Here is a 22,638-nt window from a genome sequence, read left to right as displayed (position 1 = left end):
AAACAAAATTGACGTCCTTTTTTCCCCACAAACAGAGCTTTCTTTTGGTGGTATTTGATCACCTCTGCGTTTTTTTTTTTTTTTGCGCTATAAACAATAAAATAGCGAAAATTTTGAAAATAAACTTTTTTTTTTTTTACTTTTTGCTATAATTAATATCCCCAAAAAATGTAAAAAAAAAAAAAAAACATTTTTCCCCTCAGTTTAGGCCGATACGTATTCTTCTACATATTTTTGGTAAAAAAAAAAAAAAATCGCAATAAGCGTGTATAGATTGGTTTGCACAAAAGTTATAGTGTCTATAAAATAGGGGATCGTTTTATGGCATTTTCATTGATCTTTTTATTTTTTACTAGTAATGGCGGCAATCAGTGATTTTGATCCTGACTGTGACATTATGGCGGACACATCGGACAATTTTGACACATTTTTGGGACCACTGGCATTAACACAGCGATCAATGCTATAAAATTTGCATTGATTACTGTGTAAATGTCACTGGCAATGAAGGGGTTAACCACTAGGTAGAGCTGTAGGGGTTAAGTGTGTCCTAGGGAGTGATTCTAACTGTGGGGGGAGGGAATGTGTGTGACACGTCACTGATCACCGCTCCCGATTACAAGGAGCTGTGATCAGTGACAGTGTCATTAGGCAGAACGGGGAGATGATTGTTTACATTAGGATCTCCCTGTTCTTCCTCACCGTGAGACAATCGCAGGTATGCCCGCAGACATCAAGTCCACGGGACCCATGGTCACGGAGCTCCTGGCGGGCGCGCGCACCGGCAAGCCGCCTCCTAAAGGGCAACGTACAGGTACGTGATCCTGCCTGTACGTGCCCTTCTGCCGCAGTATATCTGCATGAATCGGCTGGGAAGCGGTTAATGTCCTAAATATCATTATAGAATTCTAAAACTGAATTTGTTGTTTGTGTATGTGATTGGGTATTCTTTGCAAAGCAAAATTTCACCCCATCCACTAAGCTCTGGGGAACATTCCCATGCACACAGCAACTTCCCTTGGAAAGTGAACAGCCTATTTGCCTTTAGAAAATCAATCCCAATGTGAACCAAAAGTGAGAAATTCCATTGTGGGGCTGAAATGAATATACTCTATGTGGCTATTTCTTTTTTTATCAAAGTAGTTCTTTTGTAAGTTCTGGTAGATCATAGGCTTAATAATAGCATGCAATGCCTAGATGCAGTTTCCAAAGAGAGCAAAGTCCTTTCTTGTATTAACCACATCAAGACTGCAATACATATACCTATATACAGTATATTACCAAAAGTATTGGGACACCTGCCTTTACACGCACATGCACTTTAATGGCATCCCAGTCTTAAGCCTCATACCCATGATCAGATTTTCCGCAGACAAAGCGCCAAACATTTGTCCGAAGGGCGTGTGCCATGAACTTGTCTTGGACAACAAACACGAACGTAGTGGCGTACTACTTGGAGTTTCAGCTCTTGAGCGCCACCCTTTGGGCACCTTCTACTAATGTCATGTTTGGTGAGCATTGATTCCGAGCATGCGTGTTTGTACTTTGGAATTTTTGTGTGACAGAATTGTGTACACACATTACGAAAATCTAACAACAGACCGTTGTCCACGGAAAATTTATAATCTTGCCATCCAACATTTGTCGGCGGTAGGTCTGACAACAATTGTCTGGTGGGGGTACAAATGGTCGGATTTGGCCAACGGTCTGTCATCACACAATTCCCAGCGTAAAATCTGATCGCGTGCACGGGGCTTTAGTTCGTAGGGTTCAATATTGAGTTGGCCCACCCTTTGCAGCTCTAACAGCTTCAACTCTTCTGGGAAGGCTGTTCATAATATTTAGGAGTGTGTCTATGGGAAGGTTTGGCCATTCTTCCAGGAGCGCATTTCAGGCACTGATGTTGGATGAGAATGCCTGGCTCGCAGTCTCCTCTCCAATTCATCCTTAGCCCTTGTACACACGGTCGGAAATTCAGACGGAAAATTCTGATCGGACCGTGTTGTCGGATAATCCAACCATGTTTGGGCTACATCTGACTTTTTCCGTCGGAATGTCCGACCAACAAGGATTGAGAGCTGGATATAAATTTTCCGACAACATGATCTGATTGGACTTTGTCCGATCATTTGTAGAGAATTCCGATCGGACAAAGTGCCACGCATGCTCAGATCAAATTATGAGACCAAAGCTATTGTCTACTAGCCGCAACGTAGTCCCGTCACAACAAACAAACGTCATCACGTCCCGAACGATCGGATTTTCCGACAACTTTGTCCGGCCATGTGTATGGAACACCAGTTTCGGACAAAATCCGTCGGAAAAAATCAGATGGATTTTGTTGTCGGAATGTCCGACCGTGTGTACGGGGGCTAAAGGTGTTCTATCAGGCTGAGGTCAGGAATTTGTGCAGGCCAGTCAAGTTCCTCCACCCCAAACTGGCTTATGCATGTCTTTATGGACCTTGCTTTGTGCACTGATGCGCAGTTATGTTGGGGCAGGAAGGGAATCAAATTTCTACATCAATTTAGGCTAATGGTAAAAAAAAATCCAAGTAAGTGTATATTGATTGGTTTCCACAAAAGTTATAGTGTCTACAAACTATGGAATATTTTTTTTATTTTATTTTTTACTACTAATGATTTTTAGTGGGACTGCGACATTGTGGCAGACAAATCAGACACCTGACACTGACAGTTTTTGGGGACCAGTGACAATATTACAGTGATCAGTGGTAAAAAAAATATGCACTGTTACTGTACTAATGACACCAGCAAGGAAGTGGTTAACATCAGGGGCGATCAAATGATTAAATGTGTCCCTAGGGATTGCTTTCTAACTGTGGCTGTGTGGGGGGGGGGTGCTTTGGGGGAAGACAGAGATCTATGTTCCTGCTGAGATCTCCATCTTCCTCTTTCACAGAACGGTGATCTGCCTTGTGTACATGGGCAGACTGCCGTTCTGCCTCTCTCATGAACGATCACAGGGTGCCGGTGAACATCAGGTCTGCCGGACCTGCCAATTGGCTCCCGCTGTGTCCAATCACAGGAGGAATGGGTCGCCGGCGGCGCGTGTGTGCACTCCAGACCTGGAACTAGAAATCACAAACAGGTATGTGATTTTGCCCAGGAGGGCCGCCCTGCCACAATATATCTGCGTGGGGTGGTCCAGAAGAGGGTAAAGCATAATTAAACCTCCACAAAAAATAAAACACTAAAATGAGACCTGAGAAGCTTTAAACCACAATGCACTAGTATGCACAGCATTTTAGCTTGCAAGCGATCCCCTCCACCACTGTATTGTCAACTCTCTTATTCGTAGCAGACACGTTCATTTGTTCCTGCTCTTCCTTCTGGGTTTGGACTCTTTGGTAGTTTAACTGGCTAGGCCAGGTTGACGTAGCTCCCACCATTGTGCACAGGAGTTTAACTAACGAAATTCCCAAAAATATGCACTTTAAACTTCCAACAATGCAGTGGTTACATTTCTTGCCGGCCATTGTCATCTTCTCCCCAGGTTATTTCCAGGTGCACATTCTGGGCCATGGGCTGGTTGGGGATGACATCATCCTGCACATGTGCATGGGAATCATGCCGCGTACACACGATCGGACTTTCTGGCAGACTTGGTCCAACAGACTGGAATCCATCGGGCAATTCGATCGTGTGTGGGCTCCAGCTGACTTTTTCTTCCCAAAAGTCCGGCGGACCAAGAAAAAAAACATGTTTCAAAACTATCCGACGGACTCAAGTCCGACGGACTACAAATCGTGAAAACTGTTCATCTGTATGCTGGTCCAACGGACCAAATATGAGGCAAGGGCAGCTATTGGCTACTGGCTATCGAACTTCCTTGTTTAGTACCGTTTACGTCTTCACGGTCAAAACGAACGGACTTTTGAATGGACTTAGTCCGGTCCTGTGTGGCCAAATCCGTTTCGTTCAGAAAGTCTGTCAGGAAGACCGTCGGACCTAGTCCGTCGAAAAGTCCAGTGTACGTTGCATCAGTCATCCCGGCACAGCTGGTGTGTCCTGGGAATGCATTGAAAATATTGTTGCGCCAGGAATGCCCTAAGTTGCTGGCTCCTGGAGGTCCTGCTGGTTGTAGGGGGAAATCTACTGTTGCTGGTGGGGGTCTATTGTAGCTGGGGTAGATCTATTGTTTCTGCAGGGGAAATTATTTTTGCTGGGGAGGATCTATCATTGTTGGCTGCGGGGAATCTATTTTACTGCCTTTCTTGTTATCATTAGCAAATTCAGCAAAATGATAATTGGTTTTGTATGCTGGAAGGGGGTTGTTACTGGGAGGTGGTAAGGGAGCGGAGACAAGGGACGATGCATAAAGATGGGTAAGGGACTGAAACAAGGGTGTCACCGGGAGTGGGCGACCAGCACCTATTCTCTGAGAAAAAAATGCCCTGGATAAGACTAATGCCCCGTACACACGACCAGACTTTTCAACATCAAAAGTCTGACGGAATGATTCCGGCAGACTATTCGAACGTGTGTGGGCTGCAGCAGACTTTTGATTTGCAAAAGTCTGACAGACTTTAGAAATGGAACATGTTTCAAATTTTTCCGACAGAACTCTGCCGGACCCAGAAATCCGCTCGTGTGTGTGCGCTAGTCTGACGGACTAAAACCGACGCTAGGGCAGCTATTGGCTACTGGCTATGAACTTCCTTATTCTAGTCCAGTCATACGTCATCACGTTCGAATCCGTCGGACTTTGGTGTGATTGTGTGTGGCCAAGTCCGTTCATTCGGAAAGTCCGTCAGAACTCTGTCAGAACTCCGTCAGAACTCCGTCGAAAGTCTGCCGGACTTAAGTCCTGTCGTGTGTACGCGGCATAATGCCTCATACACACGGTCGGAAATTTCCGAAGGAAAAAGTCCAATCAGATTAGGTTGTCGGAAAATCCGATCGTGTGTGGGCTCTATCGGACTTTTTCTGTCTGAATTTCCGACGGAAAAAGTTTGAGATCTGGATCTAAAATTTTCCGACAACAAAATTCGATCGGGCTTTTTCTGATTGTGTATAGAGAATTCCGATGCACAAAGTGCCGCGCATGCTGAGAAAAATTTAGAGACGAAAGCTATTGGCTAGTGGCCTCTACGTAGTCCCGTTGTATGTTTTGTACGTCCCCTCGTTCCGAACTATCGGATTTTCCGACAACTTTGTGCGACAAGTTTCGGGCAAAATCCGTGGGAAAAAATGCGACGGATTTTGTGGTCGGAATGTCCGACCGTGTGTATGGGGCATATGTTTTACATTTTTAATTTAATTGCACTTCAAAAATTGTTATTCTCAGATAAAAGGAAAGATAAAAAATGTGGCGCTACCTCAAATTAAATTTCAAAAGTAGAAATCCAATAAGTTCCAGCAAAAGGTATAATATGTCTCCACACCAAATAAAAATAATCCCAAATAAATAATTAGGAACGATAAAAAGAAAAACACAGATATAAAGGTTTTTAGATAGCCCTACTGGGTAGTGAACCCAGATCACCGGTGCTGAAAATAATTCAAAGACTGTGAACACGATAAAAAAACTAATATAAAGACTCCAAATGCAAAGATAAACTAGGTATCAACCACAAATTAACACTACTACAAATAATACATGTGAAAATAAAATGAATCAATAGTGTGCAAGGTGAGTACTAAACACAAGTCAGCAGTGCTAGTGCAGACAAAAAATTAATAAAATATCAATTTCATATATAAATAATGAGATAACCATATTGAGTAGTGTAACCAAATCACCGGTGCAGCCAGAATATAAGTTGTGCAAAGCGGCAAATAATATAAAATAAAATAACAATTTTATATACAGTGGGGGTTATTTATGAAACGCAAATCCACTTTGCATTACAAGTGCAAAGTGCACTTAAAATTGCACTGAAAGTGCACTTGGAGGTGCAGTCGCCATAAATCTGAGGGGTAGATCTGAAATGTTGCAGCTCAGTTTCAGGGTCCTGGCAATCTTCTCATAGTCTATGCCTGGGGTAGGCAACCTTTGCACTCCAGCTGTGGTGGAACTACAAATCCCATCATGCCTCTGCCTCTAGGAGTCATGCCTGTGATTGTCAGGGCCTTGCAATGTCTCATGGAACTTGTAATTTCAAAACAGCTGGAGGGTCGAGATTGCTTCCCCCTAGTCTATGCCATCTTTATGTAGAGCAACAATTCTTTTTTCAGATCCTCAGAGAGTTCTTTGCCATGAGGTGCCATGTTGAACTTCCAGTGACCAGTATGAGAGAGTGAGAGCGATAACACCATATTTAACACACCTGCTCCCCATTCACACCTGAGACCTTATGACTCTAAGTCACATAACACCGGGGAGGGAAAATGGCTAATTGGGCCCAATTTGGAAATTTTCACTTGTGTTGCCAGTGGTTTAGACATGGCTGCGTGTTGACTTATTTTCAGGGGATAGCAAATTTACACATTTATACAAGCTGTACACTCACTACTTTACATTGTAGCAAAGTGGGTTATTTACGAAAGGCAAATTCATTTTGCACTACAAGTGCAAACTACAAGTGCAAAGTGCACTTGAAATTAAGTAATTCCCCCCAATAGATCGCTAGGGCCTCTCTTCGCCTCCGGTCAACAACAGCCACGTATGATAACAAATATTCCTTATAGTGTAGTAGTACAATATCATTTTTTTTTTTTTTTTAACATACATGCACATTAAAAGCAAGTGATATTCTGCAAGAAATGACTTCCAGAGCTTATCGATATACACACCTTCTAATCTCGGCCGTGACTGGAAGTGACTATCGTGTGTATGCCTCATCTAACTTTTTTGTGCGAAAATTCTGACAGACCTAGAAATAGAACATGTTTTAAATCTTTCCGACGAAACCTATTCCTATCGGGAAAACCGTTCGTCTGTAGGCTGTTCCGACAGACCAAAAACGACGCATGCTCTGAAGCAAGTACGAGACGTAGGCTATTGGCTACTAGACATGTGCACACTAAATATTTTGTTTCAGAATTTCGTTTTCATCTGAAAAATACATTTATTTAGTTACTCCTGAAATTTGTTTTTATTTATTTTGTTTCATTAAAAAAAAATGCATTCATCCGAAAATCCGAAATAATTAAGGTTGAATCTGTCATTGAAGGCTCATGGTGTCTGTTGAATGTTCTAAGAAGATTTGACGGAGCAGCTAAACTGCACAATGCCGCAATCATACATTTCTGGTCGATTGTTCCACCTACAAGCTATAGTAGAATTCGAATGTTGTATGACACTAGTAATAATTATATTTATTCATTGTTATTACTAATCAACCAATATTATAATTCTTCTATAGCCTATGGGCGGAGCATTTGACCATAAATGTCCACTCGCGGTGACTGCTTCGTCGAATCTCCATGTCAAATCTTTTCTCTCTATGGTGAATAATCTTGGACTAATAGAGTTAGGTTAGGCACATTCAACCTTTTTTGCTATTGTCTCTATAATGTGCAATCTTCTCTCTCTATGTCGAATCATTTCTCTCTATGTCAAATATTTTCTCTCTATGTCATATCTTTTCTCTCTATGTCGAATCTTTTCTATTTTGAATCTTTTCTCTCTATGTCGAATCTTCTCTCTCTATGTCAAATCATTTCTCTCTATGTCGAATAATCTTGGACTAATAGAGTTAGGTTAGGCACATTCAACCTTTTTTGCTATTGTCTCTATAATGTTGAAACTTCTCTCTGTATGTCGAATCATTTCTCTCTATGTCAAATCTTCTCTCTCTCTCTCTATGTCAAATCATTTCTATGTCAAATCTTTTCTCTCTATTTAGAATAATCTTGGACTAATAGAGCTAAGGTTAGGCACATTCGACCACAGGTTCAATGGACACAGATCGCTATTGTCAGCATCATGTCGAATCTCTTATCTATATCAAACTGTTGTTCAACGAAAACAAAAATAAAGCATTTGTTTATGTCGGATCTTTCGGTTTTCGGATTCTGCACGTTCGTTTTCGTTTGTTAAAACGATAACAAAAATACCCGTAAATTTGGACGAAAATGCATTCAGACGAAAACGAATGCATATGTCTATTGGCTACTGGCTATTGAATTTCCTTTTTCTAGTCCCGTCGTACGTGCTGTACGTCACCGCGTTCTTAACGATCTGACTTTGGTGTGATCGTGTGTACGCACGACAGTTTCAGCAGAACATGTACATTTGAGATTACTTAATTGCCTTTGAGAAAGGACGTATAGTACGAAACATGTCGGCGTCATCTTCAGTCCATTGTCTGTCCTAGGCCCCATGCACGGCGAATACTGTAATCTATATGCTTTCTTGTATTTATTGTTTTTATAATGATGCACTTTATGATATACTATTTGTAAATTTTCAATAAAAACGTATACTTTTTAAATACCTACAGGTCTGTCTAAAATCATCCTGATGGGTATGTGCTGTGCTTTATGCACCAGGCGTTTTCTGTGTTTCAGCGGAACTCCGTCGGAAAAGCCTTTCGAGTTTATTCCAATGGGAAAACCGGTCGTGTGTACGCGGTATTAGTTGTTTCCAAATTCCCTGGCAGGTGCAGTCCTCAATGTCTAATGCTGTGATACAACTATTCGTTTGAATGTTTTTATCGATCTCTGACTACCTACATTTATGACCTTTTTCTTTGGATTGTACATTGTAATCTCACCTGCTGGTAGCGAATGACGCAACTTTTTGTAGTCATCTTTTTAAAAACTTTAATAAAGATAAAGTAGGAAAAAAAAAACTTTATATAGCTCCTATCAGAGATGTGTGTGGGTATGTAATGACTGAACTTTTTAAGACCTTTTCTAAAATGACTGCATTTCTCAAGTGTCACTTCCTCATCTGTTTCAATTTGTCATATAATTACAGCCATGCATAAAATAAGATCTCATCTGTTTTAGATAAAATCATATAAAAAAAAAAAAAAAGTGTTAAAGCCGGTAACGTTTACAGCACCATCCAAAGTACAATCACAAGTTCTTACACGGCTGGATCTTTTTTTAATGTGATGCATCTGGGAAAGGAACACTTACAATATTTTTTTCCTTTGGCAGCAGATTCATATGATTGCATATCATATATTATTGATGTTTATAGCGGCAGAAGAGAAGGCTTCTACTTGTTTAATGACTTGCCTAAATTCTGGATGTAGAAATGGATGCAGGGCTGCTTATGTTTCCAGAAGGTAACACTGGAAGATCAAACTGTCTGTTATTCAGGGATCAATTAAAGAGAGAAGCAGAATATCTAATGAATTCTCCACAGGAGAAACTCTCATTGTTTAAGTCATGTCAGCCCCCAAAAAAATCTCTTTGTAAATTATAACTCGCGTCCTGCTGCAAGTTATAAAGAGCTGAGTGGAAACTAAGTGACAGAATGTTGCCTTTTGACAATGTTACCAGAGGTACACAGTTAAAATACTTGTAAATAAAATGAAGGTAAACAAATAGTACAATGGAGTAAAAAACACCGGTAAAACTCCATGGTGGCTTTTAACAAAGAGGTACCATGGGCATTTGCTTTGGGCCCCTTCAGGAAAGAACAACCACAATTAAAATAAAATCTGGCTTGAAGCTACGGATCCTACGTATCACTAGCAAAACAAAAACAAAAAACAAGTTGCAATATAATATTTTAAACAACATAAATATATCTAAGCCCTTGTACACATGGTCGGAGATTCCAACAACCAAATCCGTCGGATTTTGTCCATCGAATTATGTCAGACGGATTTTGTCTGAAACTGTTGCATATACACGGTCGGACAAAATTGTCGGAAAATCCGATCGTTCAGAACGTGATGACGTTATTTTGTTACGACGGGACTACGTTCAGGCTAGTAGCCAATAGCTTTGATGTAGGAATTTGATCTGAGCATGCGTGGCACTTGGTCTGATCGGAATTCTCTACACATGATCGGAGTCATTTTGTCGGAAAATTTTACCAACAAGTTGGAAAACTTGGTCCGTCGGATACTCCGACGGAAACAGTCCGATGGAGACCACACACAGTCGGAATATCCGACAAAATGGTCCGATCGGACACATTCCGTCGGAATCTCCGACCGTGTGTACAAGGGCTAAGTATATAAGCCTCCTTTCCCAGTCGATGCATTCTACGGGGAAAAATGCATTGGGTGGAGCTATAGATCTTGACGTCATCACGCATCAGCTGGCTAGCTTGAGCCGCGGCTGTTTTGAATTGTTTGTATACTACTCGTGTTGGATGTCAGTGCCGATGGAAAAACTTTTTTTTGAATAAAATTTTTTTAAGTACTGCACCATGAAGCCTCTCTCTTCTATTCCATAATATACATCTTCGCATGGAGTGTTTCCATTGGAGGAGCCAGAAAAATAATACAGTAGCAGTTCTGAGAGGGAGTAGGAGGAAGGTTTTTGTCATTGCTGATTGTTTCATCTGTTGCTGAATCTACCCCTCCTGTGTGTGCTCGCATGAGCTCTATAATTTGAGATCCACCTGATCTGGTAAGAGGCGCTGTTTTCTTTGATTATTGAGGAGCAGCACAAAATAGTTTTAAATGTTTTTTTGATGCCCCATGAAGTTTTATGTTCGGATATAACAATTTACAGACTATATTATATAGGATTGTTCTTTCTTTTTCTGAAATTGTCACTAATGCCGACACACGACCGGACTTTTCGACGGACTAGGTCCTAAAAGCGCAGGAGCGCGAAACATGTAAGCAGGAGAGTCGGCATAGCAACCTTCCCCTTCACAGCCTTCCACGTGACAAGCCTCTCATGTGATCCACAGCCGCTCGGACAAGCGGCGCTGCAAGCAGTGCAGCGTTCTCTAAGCTGCCTATGTGTACAGCTGATATCATCTGGTGACTAAGCTTGATCCTTACCACCCAGCGTGCAGCATTACACCTCTGCCTCCAAGCCGAACGCTTCAGATGGAGCTGAAATAAACACCTCCCCCTCGGTCATCAGACTGGACTCATCAGCTCTGCAGCCCATTGAACACCTATGAAGTGAGTGTCCCTAGGAACGTTGTTCCATTTGTTTACACTGACTTTTCATACAACGCTCTGGGTTCTTTCAGATGATTGATTGCATTCATTAGGCATTCGATAGCTGTGCACATTGGTCTTTGGTTTTCACCTTTCCAAAGTTATAATTGAGAGATCTGAGGAGCTTTTCATTATCAAACATCTGTCCGTTTTATGATTGGTGTTTTTTATGTGTTTTAGATCCTGCAGGGATCAGATGTCTGTGTTCATTGTTTACATTTAATAAATGACATTTTAAAGTCTTTTTCACATCAATCTACTAGTCCCTTTGATGCGCTGTTTTTGATCGTTTGTTCCGAATGAACGGACTACGCCACTCACAAGCACACCAAAGTAAGATGGATTCGAACGTGATGACGTATGACCGGAATAGAATAAGTAAGTTCATAGCCAGTAGCCAATAGCTGCCCTAGCGTCTGTTTTCGTCCGTAGGACTAGCATACAGACAAACTGATTTTTCGACCAGACTCAAGTCTGTTGGAAAGATCTGAAACATGTTTTAAATCTAAAGTTCATCAGATTTTTAGACAGCAAAGGTCCGATGAAGCCCACACACGATCGAATTGTCCGTACATATTGGCCTAAACTGATGAATACATTTGTTTTTTATATATATTTTTTGGGATATGTGTTCTAGCAGAAAGTAAAAAATATTGTATTTTTTTAAAATCTCCTTTCTTTTTTGTTTATAGCGCAAAAAATAAAAACCGCAGAGGTGATCAAATACCACTAAAAGAAAGCTCTATTTGTGCGGAAAAAAAGGACATCGATTTTGTTTGGGTACCAAGTTGTATGAATGCGCAATTGTCAGTTAAAATTATACAGTGTCGTATTGCAAAAAATGGCCTGGTCAGGAAGGGGTCAATCCTTCCAGGGCTGAAGTGGTTAATGGCATCCCAGTCTTAGTCCGTAGGGTCCATAGGGTTCAATATTATTTGACCATTCTTCCAGAAGTGCATTTGTGAGGTCAGGCACTGATGTGGACGAGAAGGCATGGCTTGAGTCTCCGCTATAATTCATCCCAAAGATGTTCTATTGGGTTTAGGCCAGGACTCCGTGCAGGCCAGCCAAGATCCTCCACCCCAAACTCGCTCATCCATGTCTTTATGGACCTTAACCAAAAATACCATAACCATCTCAGGGGACACCCAAAAGGAGCTCCTCAATCATGTATTAAAAGTTAGAAACACTCACATGTGAAAGAATAAAAAGCATTTGTAAACAAACTCCAGCAGGTAACAACAGAATAGCCTCCCACTAGTTTTCGGTCTGCACAATGACGTCACATCAGGCTCCACCCTAGCCGTTTCGTCACACCTGATGTTGTCTGTGCCCCTCAAAAGTGGATGCGGTCACCATTTTTTCTTTTGCACACACATTTAAAAAAAAAATTGAGCACTGAATTAATTAGACTTTTCACTTCACTTGTGGACTTTTGATATTCAATTCTAGAGACTTTTCACATACGTTTCTGCACTTTGTGTTTGGGAATCAGCACAGCATTTTATATTTAATTAATATACATAAATGAGCTCTTGTGATATAATTAATGAGGTTTTTGTATAAGGTTTACTAATGTCTTAAACTGGCCATTTAAAACCCATAGAGAATATCAAATTCCAGTAGGTGATTAGTAGGGATGAGCTTCGTGTTCGAGTCAAACATACGTTCGACTCGAACATCGGCTGTTCGTCCGTTCGGCGAAGTCCGAACATTTTGGTCCGTTGGCGCCAAATTCGTGTGGCGCTCACGGCCCACAATGCACTGCGATGGCGCAGTGCATTGCTGGCTCATGATTGGCCAAGCATACACTGTGACCCTGCATGCTTGGCCAATCGCAGCGCCAGCAGCGAGGAGAGCCATGATTGGCCACAGGCAGGATGCCTGTGGCCAATCATAGCTCAGGCTGTGTAGTGCATGCCCCACACTATATAAGGCCGCCAGCGCGGCGGCCTTGTGTAGTGTGTTGGCGTCTGAAGCAGTGGGTGTTCTGTGTACCTTCAACACAGTACACACCGATCGTTTTCGGCCGATTTTCGATCTTGCTGTTGTGTAGTGGTTGTTGTCTGCGTGCCCTGACCGCAGTATACACCGCTATATTCACCTCACCTATATAGCTAGTGATCTATCTTTTATAATAGAGCTTGCAGTCAGTAGTGTTAGGAGCTTGTGCGTGCTGTCTGCGTGCTCTGTACCCAGTACATACCGCTATATCCACCTACATAGCTGTTCTCTATTTGAGCCCACTTGCCATCTGCAGGAGTTATTGGAAGTTGTGTGTGCCTCCAGCACAGCACAGTATACATCTGTATATACCCCTTTATCTCTGGTGTTCTATAATAAAGGCATCTGCAGGAGTTAGTGGGTGTTGTGTGCCTCTAGCACAATATACACTACCCAACTGCTTTTTTACCCAACTCCCTTCAGGCCATTACCATGTCTGGAAGGCCAGCAAGGAGAGGCAGACAGGCGCGAGCCGATAAAAGAGGGCAAGCAGGCTCTGTGTCTAGAGACAACAGTGCTGGTCGTGGACGCGGTGCATTGTCATCAGCACGTGGCCATGGGACACGCTTGTCCTTCTTTTCGGCAGCTGGACATGTTGAGCCGCAACATGCCAACGACTTGGTAGAGTGGATGACCAAGCCCTCTTCATCCTCCTCATCCTCTCTCGTCTTCCCTCCTCTCAATGTCATCATCAGTGACTCCTTCCCTAGACCCACCACGTCCTCCTGAGGAGTCTCCTGAACTCTTTGAGCACAGTGTTGGGTACATGCTCCAGGAGGATGCCCAGTGTTTTGTGGGCTCTGATGATGACACTCAGCTAGAGGAAGGCAGTAGCGTGAGCGCAGAGAGAGGGGATGCTCAAGAAGGACAGCAATCTGGCAGTCATGTTCCACAAGCTGCAGCATACTGCCAGGTTTGCTACAGCGATGAAGAGGGAGGGGATGATGAGGGCACTGACTCCACGTGGGTGCCTGGAAGGAGAGAGGAGGAGGAGGAGGAGGCACATGTCCAACGAGGCAGGATGCCCTCCGGGGGCCAGCTTAGGGGCAGCACACCGACTGAATCACACCGCAGAGCTCCGCCTGTGCAGGGCGCTGCCTCTGCGCGTTATTCTAAAAGTTCTTTGGTGTGGGCCTTTTTTGAGACGAGTGCATCAGATCGCACCGCTGCTATTTGCAACATATGTCTCAAGCATATCTCGCGTGGCCAAAACATCAGCCGCTTGGGCACCACATGCTTGACCAGCTCGTTGGCAAGCGTACCTCAAAGACCCACACCAAAGAACAAAGCGGACCTCTCCTTGCTCCTCATCAGCTGGCATCTCCAACCCCACTAGACCTTCAGTCCTCTCTGAAACCTGCTCTGAGAGGAATGAAGGTGTAGAATTAGGTGTGTCACAGCCAAGTGCTTCCGGGAACTCTGCTAGTGGTACACCCACGTCCGATTATAGCAGGCAAATGTCCCTGCCCCAGCTGCTGGACCGGCGAAAGAAGTTCACTCCCAGCCATCCACATGCCCAGCGGTTGAATGCTAGCTTGGCTAAATTGCTAGCACTTCAACTGCTGCCTTTTCAGTTGGTAGACTCGCCCCCCTTCCGTGAGTTTGTACAATGTGCGGTTCCTCAGTGGCAGGTCCCCAAACGCCACTTTTTCTCACGGAAGGCGATTCCGGCTCTCTACCGGCATGTGGAAGGCAATGTCCTTGCCTAGCTGGACAGGGCGGTCAGCGGTAAGGTGCATATTACCGCTGACTCATGGTCCAGCAGGCATGGACAGGGACGTTACCTGTCTTTCACGGCCCATTGGGTCACTCTTCTGGCAGCTGGGAAGGATGCAGGACAAGGTGCAGTAGTGTTGGAGGTTATTCCGCCACCACGCCTCCAAAATGCTACTATTGGTTGTGACACACCTCTCTCCTCCACCCCCTCCTCTTCTTCTTCCTCCATGGCCTCTTCCAGTGCTCTGTCCTCAGAACCAGCGGTGCTTCGTAGGCGTTCCAGGGGCTATGCAAGTACGCAGGCAAAACAATGCCATGCCGTGCTTGCGCTGGTTTGTTTGGGGGACAGGAGCCACACTGGGGCGGATGTTTTGTCAGCTCTGCAGGGGCAGGCCGACAGGTGGTTGACGCCACGCCAGCTTAAGCCAGGAATGGTGGTTTGTGACAATGGCACCAACCTCCTCTCCGCCCTCCGACAGGGACAACTGACCCATGTGCCCTGTGTAGCTCACGTCCTTAACCTGGTGGTGCAGCGGTTCTTGGGCAGGTACCCCGGCTTACAGGATGTCCTGAAGCAGGCCAGGAAAGTCTGTGTGCATTTCCGCCGATCATTTAATGCCTGTGCTCGGCTGGCTGAGCTCCAAAAGGAGTTGAACCTGCCCAAGAACCGCCTTATATGTGACATGCCCACCAGATGGAACTCAACGTTGGCCATGCTGCAGCGGCTGCACACGCAGCAGAGGGCCATCAATGAGTACCTGTGCGACTACGGCACCAGGACAGGGTCAGGGGAGCTCGGTTTTTTCTCACCACGCCAGTGGGGCATGATCAGGGATGCATGCACTGTCCTGTCACCGTTTGAGGAGGCCACAAGGATGGTGAGCAGTGACAGTGCATGCATCAGTGACACTGTACCTCTTGGCCACCTCTTGGAGCATACGCTGCGTGGAATAATGGACAGGGCACTTGAGGCAGAACAGAGGCAGGAAGAGGAGGACTTCCTTGCCTCTCAAGGCCCCCTTTATCCAGACAGTGTTCCTGCTGTGCCACCCATCACACAGGAAGAGGATGAGGAGGAGGAAGAGAAGGAGGAGGATGATTGTGTCAGCATGGAGGTGGAGGCTGGCACTCAGCATCAGCAGCAGTCTTGTAGGGATGATTTACAGTCCCAAGAAACACGTGGACTTGTACGTGGCTGGGAGGAGGTAGCTGCGGATCATGTTGTCCTTAGTGACCCAGAGGACTCCGGACCGAATGCCTCAGCTAACCTACGCTGCATGGCCTCCCTGATCCTGCAAAGCCTGCGGAAGGATCCTCGTATTCTTCGGATCAAGGAGAGGGACCATTACTGGCTGGCCACTCTCCTTGATCCATGGTACAAGGGTAAGGTTGCCGACCTTATCTTGCCATCGCAGAGGGAGCAGAGGATGAGACATCTCCGGGAGGCCTTGCAGAAAGGTCTGTGCAACGCGTTCCCAGAGACTGGGAGGTTACAAACTCCTGGTCCTGGACAACGTGTTGCTGAGGCATCGGTCAGAAGGAGCGGTGGAGAAGGTGGCCGTCTGACTGATGCTTTCAGACAATTTTTTAGTCCGCAGCCCCAAGGTATGATCGGTTCCAGCACCCATCGCCAGCGTCTGATTTACATGGTGCAGGAATACCTAGGGGCAAGGTCAGACTTGGACACCTTTCCCACCGAAAATCCTCTGGCTTACTGGGTCTTGAGGATGGATCACTGGCCAGAGCTTGCACAGTATGCAATTGAGCTACTGGCCTGTCCTGCATCCAGCGTTCTTTCGGAACGCACCTTCAGTGCTGCTGGTGGCTTTGTTACCGATCACAGGGTGCGCCTGTCCACCGAATCAGTTGATCGACTGACCTTCATCAAGATGAATCAGTCTTGGATCACCCGCAGCTACCAAGCACCTGAAGCTGATGTAACAGAATAATTTTTTTTGAAATATCACATCCCTTCAAGACTGCCTATACCGATGCTGAGTGACTGTCCTGTTATGTTGATTGTCTATCCTCTTCCTCCTCCACTGATATGTTGGAAGAACATTTCTGGTTCTGGTTGATGCCATCAGCCCAATTTTTCTGCCCCTGTTTAACAGGGGCGTTTAAGTACAATTTTTGATGCAATGCTTTGCAGCAGGGCTAATTCCTGCAATCAAACAAGAGTATATGGGAGAGGTTGCAGTGTGGTGGCACCAGCACCAGTGCCTAAGGACCAATTTTTCTGCCCCTGTTTAACAGGGGCGTTTAATTACAATTTTTGATGCAATGCTTTGCAGCAGGGCTAATTCCTGCAATAAAACTAGAGTATATGGCAGAGGTTGCAGTGTAGTGGCACCAGCAGCAGTGCCTAAGGCCAAATTTTTCTGCCCCTGTTTAACAGGGACATGTAATTACAATTCTTGATATAATATTTCACAGGAGGGCCCCTTCCTGTGCCCACCCAGAGTAACGGTGAGGACTTATAGTGTTGTGGCACCAGCACCACAACCACCAAAGGTCAATTTTTCTACCACTGTTCAACAATGGCATGTAATTACAATTCTTGATATAATCGTTCACAGCAGGGCGCTCCAGCGCCCACCAAGAGTCACTTTGAGGGCTTACAATGTTGTGGCAAAACCAACACCCTGTTCCGCCATTTCTGCAGAGCATATAGGGCAGGCCCCTACTTTCAAACATCCAATTTACAAACATCTCCTACTTGCAAACGGAAGGAGACAACAGCAAGTGAGATGAAAAAAGATGGACGACAAAACAAATTATACAGGGGTGATAACCCTTCCCTATGTTTTCCAAAAAGCTTAAAAATATTTTTTTTGACTGGAGCTACACTTTAAAAATGTACCAGTTGAAAATGACAAACAGATTCAACTTAACACAACAAACCTACACAGTCCCTGTCTTGTTTGCACCGCCTGTATACTGCTGTTCTGAGTATATAGGGCCTGGGGGCCACACGCATTTCCTTTTTTTAATATGGGTACAGGGTTCCCCTTAATATGCGTACAAGACCCAAAGGGGCTGGTAATGGGCAGGGAGGGCTACCCATGCCATTTTTCTCAATGATTTTCAACCATATTGCAGGAACCAGATATAACATTAAAACCGCAAGCAGTTTTAAATGGTGTTATTTCCGTTTAATGTCATTTTGTGCAGGGACTGTTCTAAACACGGGAAACACGTGGCACTTCACAGGCATACTACAGACACCCCCCCAGGCACCATATTTAAAGGAATATTTCACTTTTTTTTTTCACTTTAATCGTCATTAAAATCAGTGCTCCTGCCAAAACGGCCATTTTTAAAAACATTTTAGGCATTGACCCATGTTCCCTGGGGCAGGAGCCAGGTCCCCAAACCCTTTTTAGGACAGTATCTTGCATATTAGCCGTTAAAATTAGCACTTTTAATTTCGAACGTTCGAGTCCCATAGACTTCAATGGGGTTCTAAAGTTCGTTCGAATTTGGGGTCCGTTCGAAAGTTCTGGTGCGAACCAAACCGGGGGGTGTTCGGCTCATTCCTATTGATTAGTAGTGAATTTTCTTCTGTTTGAAGGAAAGTGTCACAAAAATATAATATTGCACTCACTGAATGGCTAATGTTTGTTTTTATAACTATAGAACCTTCTGTAAAGGACTGTAAGTACCTCTAGATTTTTTTTCAAACCACAATTGCCTTTATCTATAATCAACTTATTCTATAATTTCTTATCACAGTAGAATGTTTGTTGTAAGAGACATCAACGATTTGCTTGTTTGACATATACTTATACATCATGTGCCATTCTTATGGTGTCCATGGCATGCTTTTTCAGTTCTTTACTTACTTGCCATTGATGACTCCATCTGGGTTAAGCATGGGGATGATCTTAAAAATGAACATTTCCCTCAGAATCTCAGCAATAGGGTCATCACTAATAAGAAACTCAAGTGTTCCCTTCATTACCCAACTGGCATTGCTCTCTCCTGGATGTACCCGGGCAGTGAGAACCACATAATGACGACTGCCTACAATAGGAACAATAAGATGATAAATGATTTAATTCAAAGCTTATCCTTATAGATACAAATCTTTACAAAGTATTAAAAAATAATTGATAGTCACCGTTCTCAAAAATCCATGAACAAAGTTTACAATGTTTATTTATTGCGGTATTTGAGCTTTTATGAAGGTGTTAATATGTCTCTAGGTAATGTTTGCTCTTTAGTAATGTTGCGTTTATTAGACTATGTCTACGTGTAGTCTATTTATAACATTGTCATACAAATCGATTTTCACTTATACATACCACAAATGATCTACACCGTTTATTATCCCTGTTGTATAAGTGGTTTTGAGCTGGTAGCCCTTCTACAACACAGTAGCTTGGGGCAGTTACTTAGTTACTTAAATAAGTAAGGAAACAACAGGAAGTCATAACATGTTTTGTGTAGGTAAAAAACCCCCTTTACAAAACAAATATGGTATGTCGGTATATTTGGTCAATTTAAACATATGAACACTTGCCTAATAATCCCTTCTTCTGGTCTGGATCAACAGTAACTCTATGGCAGGACTCGTGGTCCCAGAACCTCTCTCTCTACTTCCTCTCTCTAGGGTTTGCAATACAGCAACCTAGAGACAGAAAGTGCTTATACATAGTTAACGCTGTGATATTAATGTAGCCAGCTATGACAATATGTAATGGGCTAGGACAATATGGAGACATAGAAATTGCTTTTTATCTACTTCTCTCCCTCTTCTGAGATATTGATGGTGTGCTGCACAACTATCCTCCGACCAGTAGGGGGATAGCATAGTTAGGTGAACCCATAGACTGTAATGCAAAGCCTCAAGGGGCTTTTTATTATTTTGCTTGGGAAATCCAGATTGCTTAGTGTTGCAGGAGTTAATACAGATTGGTTTGTGCCATTGACTGTGCGCAGGAGGGTGATGCAGTTTTTTTCTAGAGCCTAAGATACAGAGCAAGATAAGCAGAGATACAGGAGCACAGCTGATTTTCTGACCCTGTGGGGTTGCTACTGAGAGACCAGAGCATCAGATTCCTTACTTCACCTAATGCGATTGCAGAAGCACCAAAACCAGACCAATGGGGCTCCCTTCCATAAAATAAAAAAAAATGTAAAGAGCCCGTGTCCTCCTGTGCTTGTATGCAAAGGCGAAGACATACGTAGGTCATGCACGCATGTGTAAACAGTGTTTGCACCACACATGTGAGGTATCGCAGCAAGCTTTAGCGTAAGCAATAATTCTAGTACCAGACCTCATGTGTAATTCTAAACGGGTAACTTGTAAAGGCTTATAAAACATTACCTATGGAGATTTTAAAGTATGGTAGCTTGGCGTTACATAGTTACTCAATTTGAAAAAAATACACAAGTCAATCTAGTTTAACCAAAAAAATAAAAATAAATTCATATACACAATCCTATTAACCACAGTTGGTTAAGAGGAAGGTGAAAAAACCCCAGCAAAGCATGATACAATTTGCTCCAGCAGGGAGCAAAATTCCTTCCTGATCCCCCGAGAGGCAATCAGATATTCCCTGGATCGACTTTACCTATAAATGTAAGTAGCCAGTTATATTATGTACATTTAAGAAATAATCCAGGCCTTCTTTAACCTCCTTGACGGTAATCCCGAGTCTGGCTCGGGCTGGGATTTCACTATTTTACTATAAGCAGTAACCCCGAGCCAGACTCGGGATCGCATCGCTGGATACAGGGAGAAGTTACTTACCTTGTCCCCTGGATCCAGCGATGTCCTCTGCGCTGTGTGATAGAGCCGTCCTCCACTCGATTCACACAGTGCCCGAGTGCCGCCAAGCTCCGTTCCCTGTGACGTTACGACGCACGGGAGCGGAGATCGGCGCCAAATTCAAAAAAGTAAAAATACACAATACACATACAGTACTGTAATCTTACAGATTCCAGTACTGTATAAAAAAAATACACACCCCCTTTGTCCCTAGTGGTCTGTCCAGTGCCCTGCATACAGTTTTATATTATACATACTGTTTTTTTTTCTGCCTGGGATTTGGAGATTGGCCATAGCAACCAAAAAGTGTCCCTTTATGTCAAAAGTGATTTTAGACCAACTAGAAAACAGCGATAATAAATTATAATCACTTGCAGAATTGAGCGATAGCGATTTGTGGGGAGATCCGTCATCAAACACTAAATCTAACGACAGCGACAATTCTGCAAATGAGCAAATTTCAGTGTTTTTGGATTTGATTACATTATTGAATAGTTTTTATTATTATTTGTTATCATTATTTATAGTTATTTATTATATTATAAACTTTATCATACTCGGGATGTCTACTAGACTCTGGTTTGAACAGATTTAAGTGAGTTATTCCTAAGAATTACAGGCCTACAATATAAACGGGCAAATTTCCATGCAAAATTGTACCGCTTTCAGCACCTAAAATCAGAAATAATTATACCGCCAGGGAGGTTACAGCAATCTACTGAGTAGCCAGAACCACCTCTGGAGGGAGTCTATTACACGTTTTCACAGCTTTTACTGTGAAGAAACCTTTCAGTATTTGAAGATTAAATCTTTTTTCCTCTAGCTGTAAAGAGTGCCCCCTTGTCCTCTGTGATTACCTTAAAGCATTGTTCCACAAGCGTGTGCAGATTTAAAATGTGACATGTTAGGTATCTATTTACACCGCATAACTTCCTCTTTTACATTTTACAAAAAAATATATATTATATTGTGTTTATGTGCACTAAAATGAATTCAAATATGTTTTCCCCAACATTTTGTGTTAAAAAAAAACACTACACAAATACCGTGTGACATCAAATTGCAAAACCCACCATTTTATTCTCTAGGCCCTCTACTTAAAAAAAATATATAGTTTTTCTAGTCGCTGAGACTAGATAGTGCATAATGAGCAGCAAAGGTTCTCACGATCAGGGGCGGGCTGGGCTGGGGGGCAGAGTGGCAATTTCCCCCCAGGCTGCTCTGATTCCCTGTAAAAGGGCCGCTATGCGGCCAGCTCAGAAATGCGCATATGCAGTTTCTGGACCCGGCCAAGTGCTACTGCTTGGGCAGCTCCAGCGGGGGGGGGGGGGGCTGGATCCTGAACTAACAGCCAAATTGCAGCGATCCCTCCATGATCTCTATCCCATGCTGCGGCTGCGATGTGTCCTGTGGCAGGGATGTTGGCTGCACCTGTCACAGGGCTGAGTGTGTGTGTGTTCCGTCTTGCAGAGTACACAGTACAGCCCTCCTCTAGTCTACACTAATGAGAGAACGATCAGCTCTGCCTCTTCCCACCCTTCTCTCCCTGTGCCCGCCCCTCTCTTCCTGTGCCCGCCCACACTCAATGCAGCCGTGTGCTGTGTAAAGGGGATATGCGGGCGGGAAACTTTAAAGTCGGCAGCCACATCCTAAACATGAAGATACTGACTGAGCCAGTGAGCTCCTGCTGGGACTGTGCAAGTGAGTGAGCTGTGACCAGACTCTCCCCTCCTCCCTCTCTTCTATCCTACTCTGTCTCTTACTCACTCAGCCTTATCATTTAACCTCTTGCCTGCCAGGCACTTTCACCCCCTTCCTACCCAGGACAATTCACAGCTTTCAGTGCTCTCATGTTAAGCCTAGGTTCACATTGCTGCGGTGACGAGAATCGGATGTGATTCGCACCGCACTGCAGTGCAAATCACATCCGATCTCTGTGCGATGCGAGTTTAGCCATACAGATAGTATGGCTGAATTCGCATCGCACACAGCCCAAACTCGCACAGGACCCTTTTTTTGGTCCGCAGCAGAATCGGATCGCATGGGTGTTCACGCCATGCGATCCGATTCCTGTCCGAGTTTGCAGATC

At 43.8% G+C, this 22,638-nt stretch overlaps 1 protein-coding gene across 1 annotated transcript in view; it reads right to left on the bottom strand.

The window, feature by feature from the left end:
• Nucleotides 1-22,638, bottom strand: part of AGBL1 (AGBL carboxypeptidase 1) — a 1,055,086-nt gene that overhangs the window by 490,347 nt on the left and 542,101 nt on the right. Inside the window, exon 18 of the mRNA XM_077473970.1 lies at nucleotides 18,619-18,799. Coding sequence (XP_077330096.1) covers nucleotides 18,619-18,799 — 181 coding nt within the window. The remainder of the gene's footprint in view (nucleotides 1-18,618; nucleotides 18,800-22,638) is intronic.

This window comes from Lithobates pipiens, unplaced genomic scaffold, assembly GCF_037356315.1.
Source record: "Lithobates pipiens isolate NorthernLeopardFrog02 unplaced genomic scaffold, aLitPip1_a1.2 Scaffold_8, whole genome shotgun sequence".
Lineage (NCBI taxonomy): Eukaryota > Metazoa > Chordata > Amphibia > Anura > Ranidae > Lithobates > Lithobates pipiens.
The sequence above is the reverse complement of the archived record's forward strand: the minus strand, read 5'-3'. Positions and strand labels throughout refer to the sequence as shown.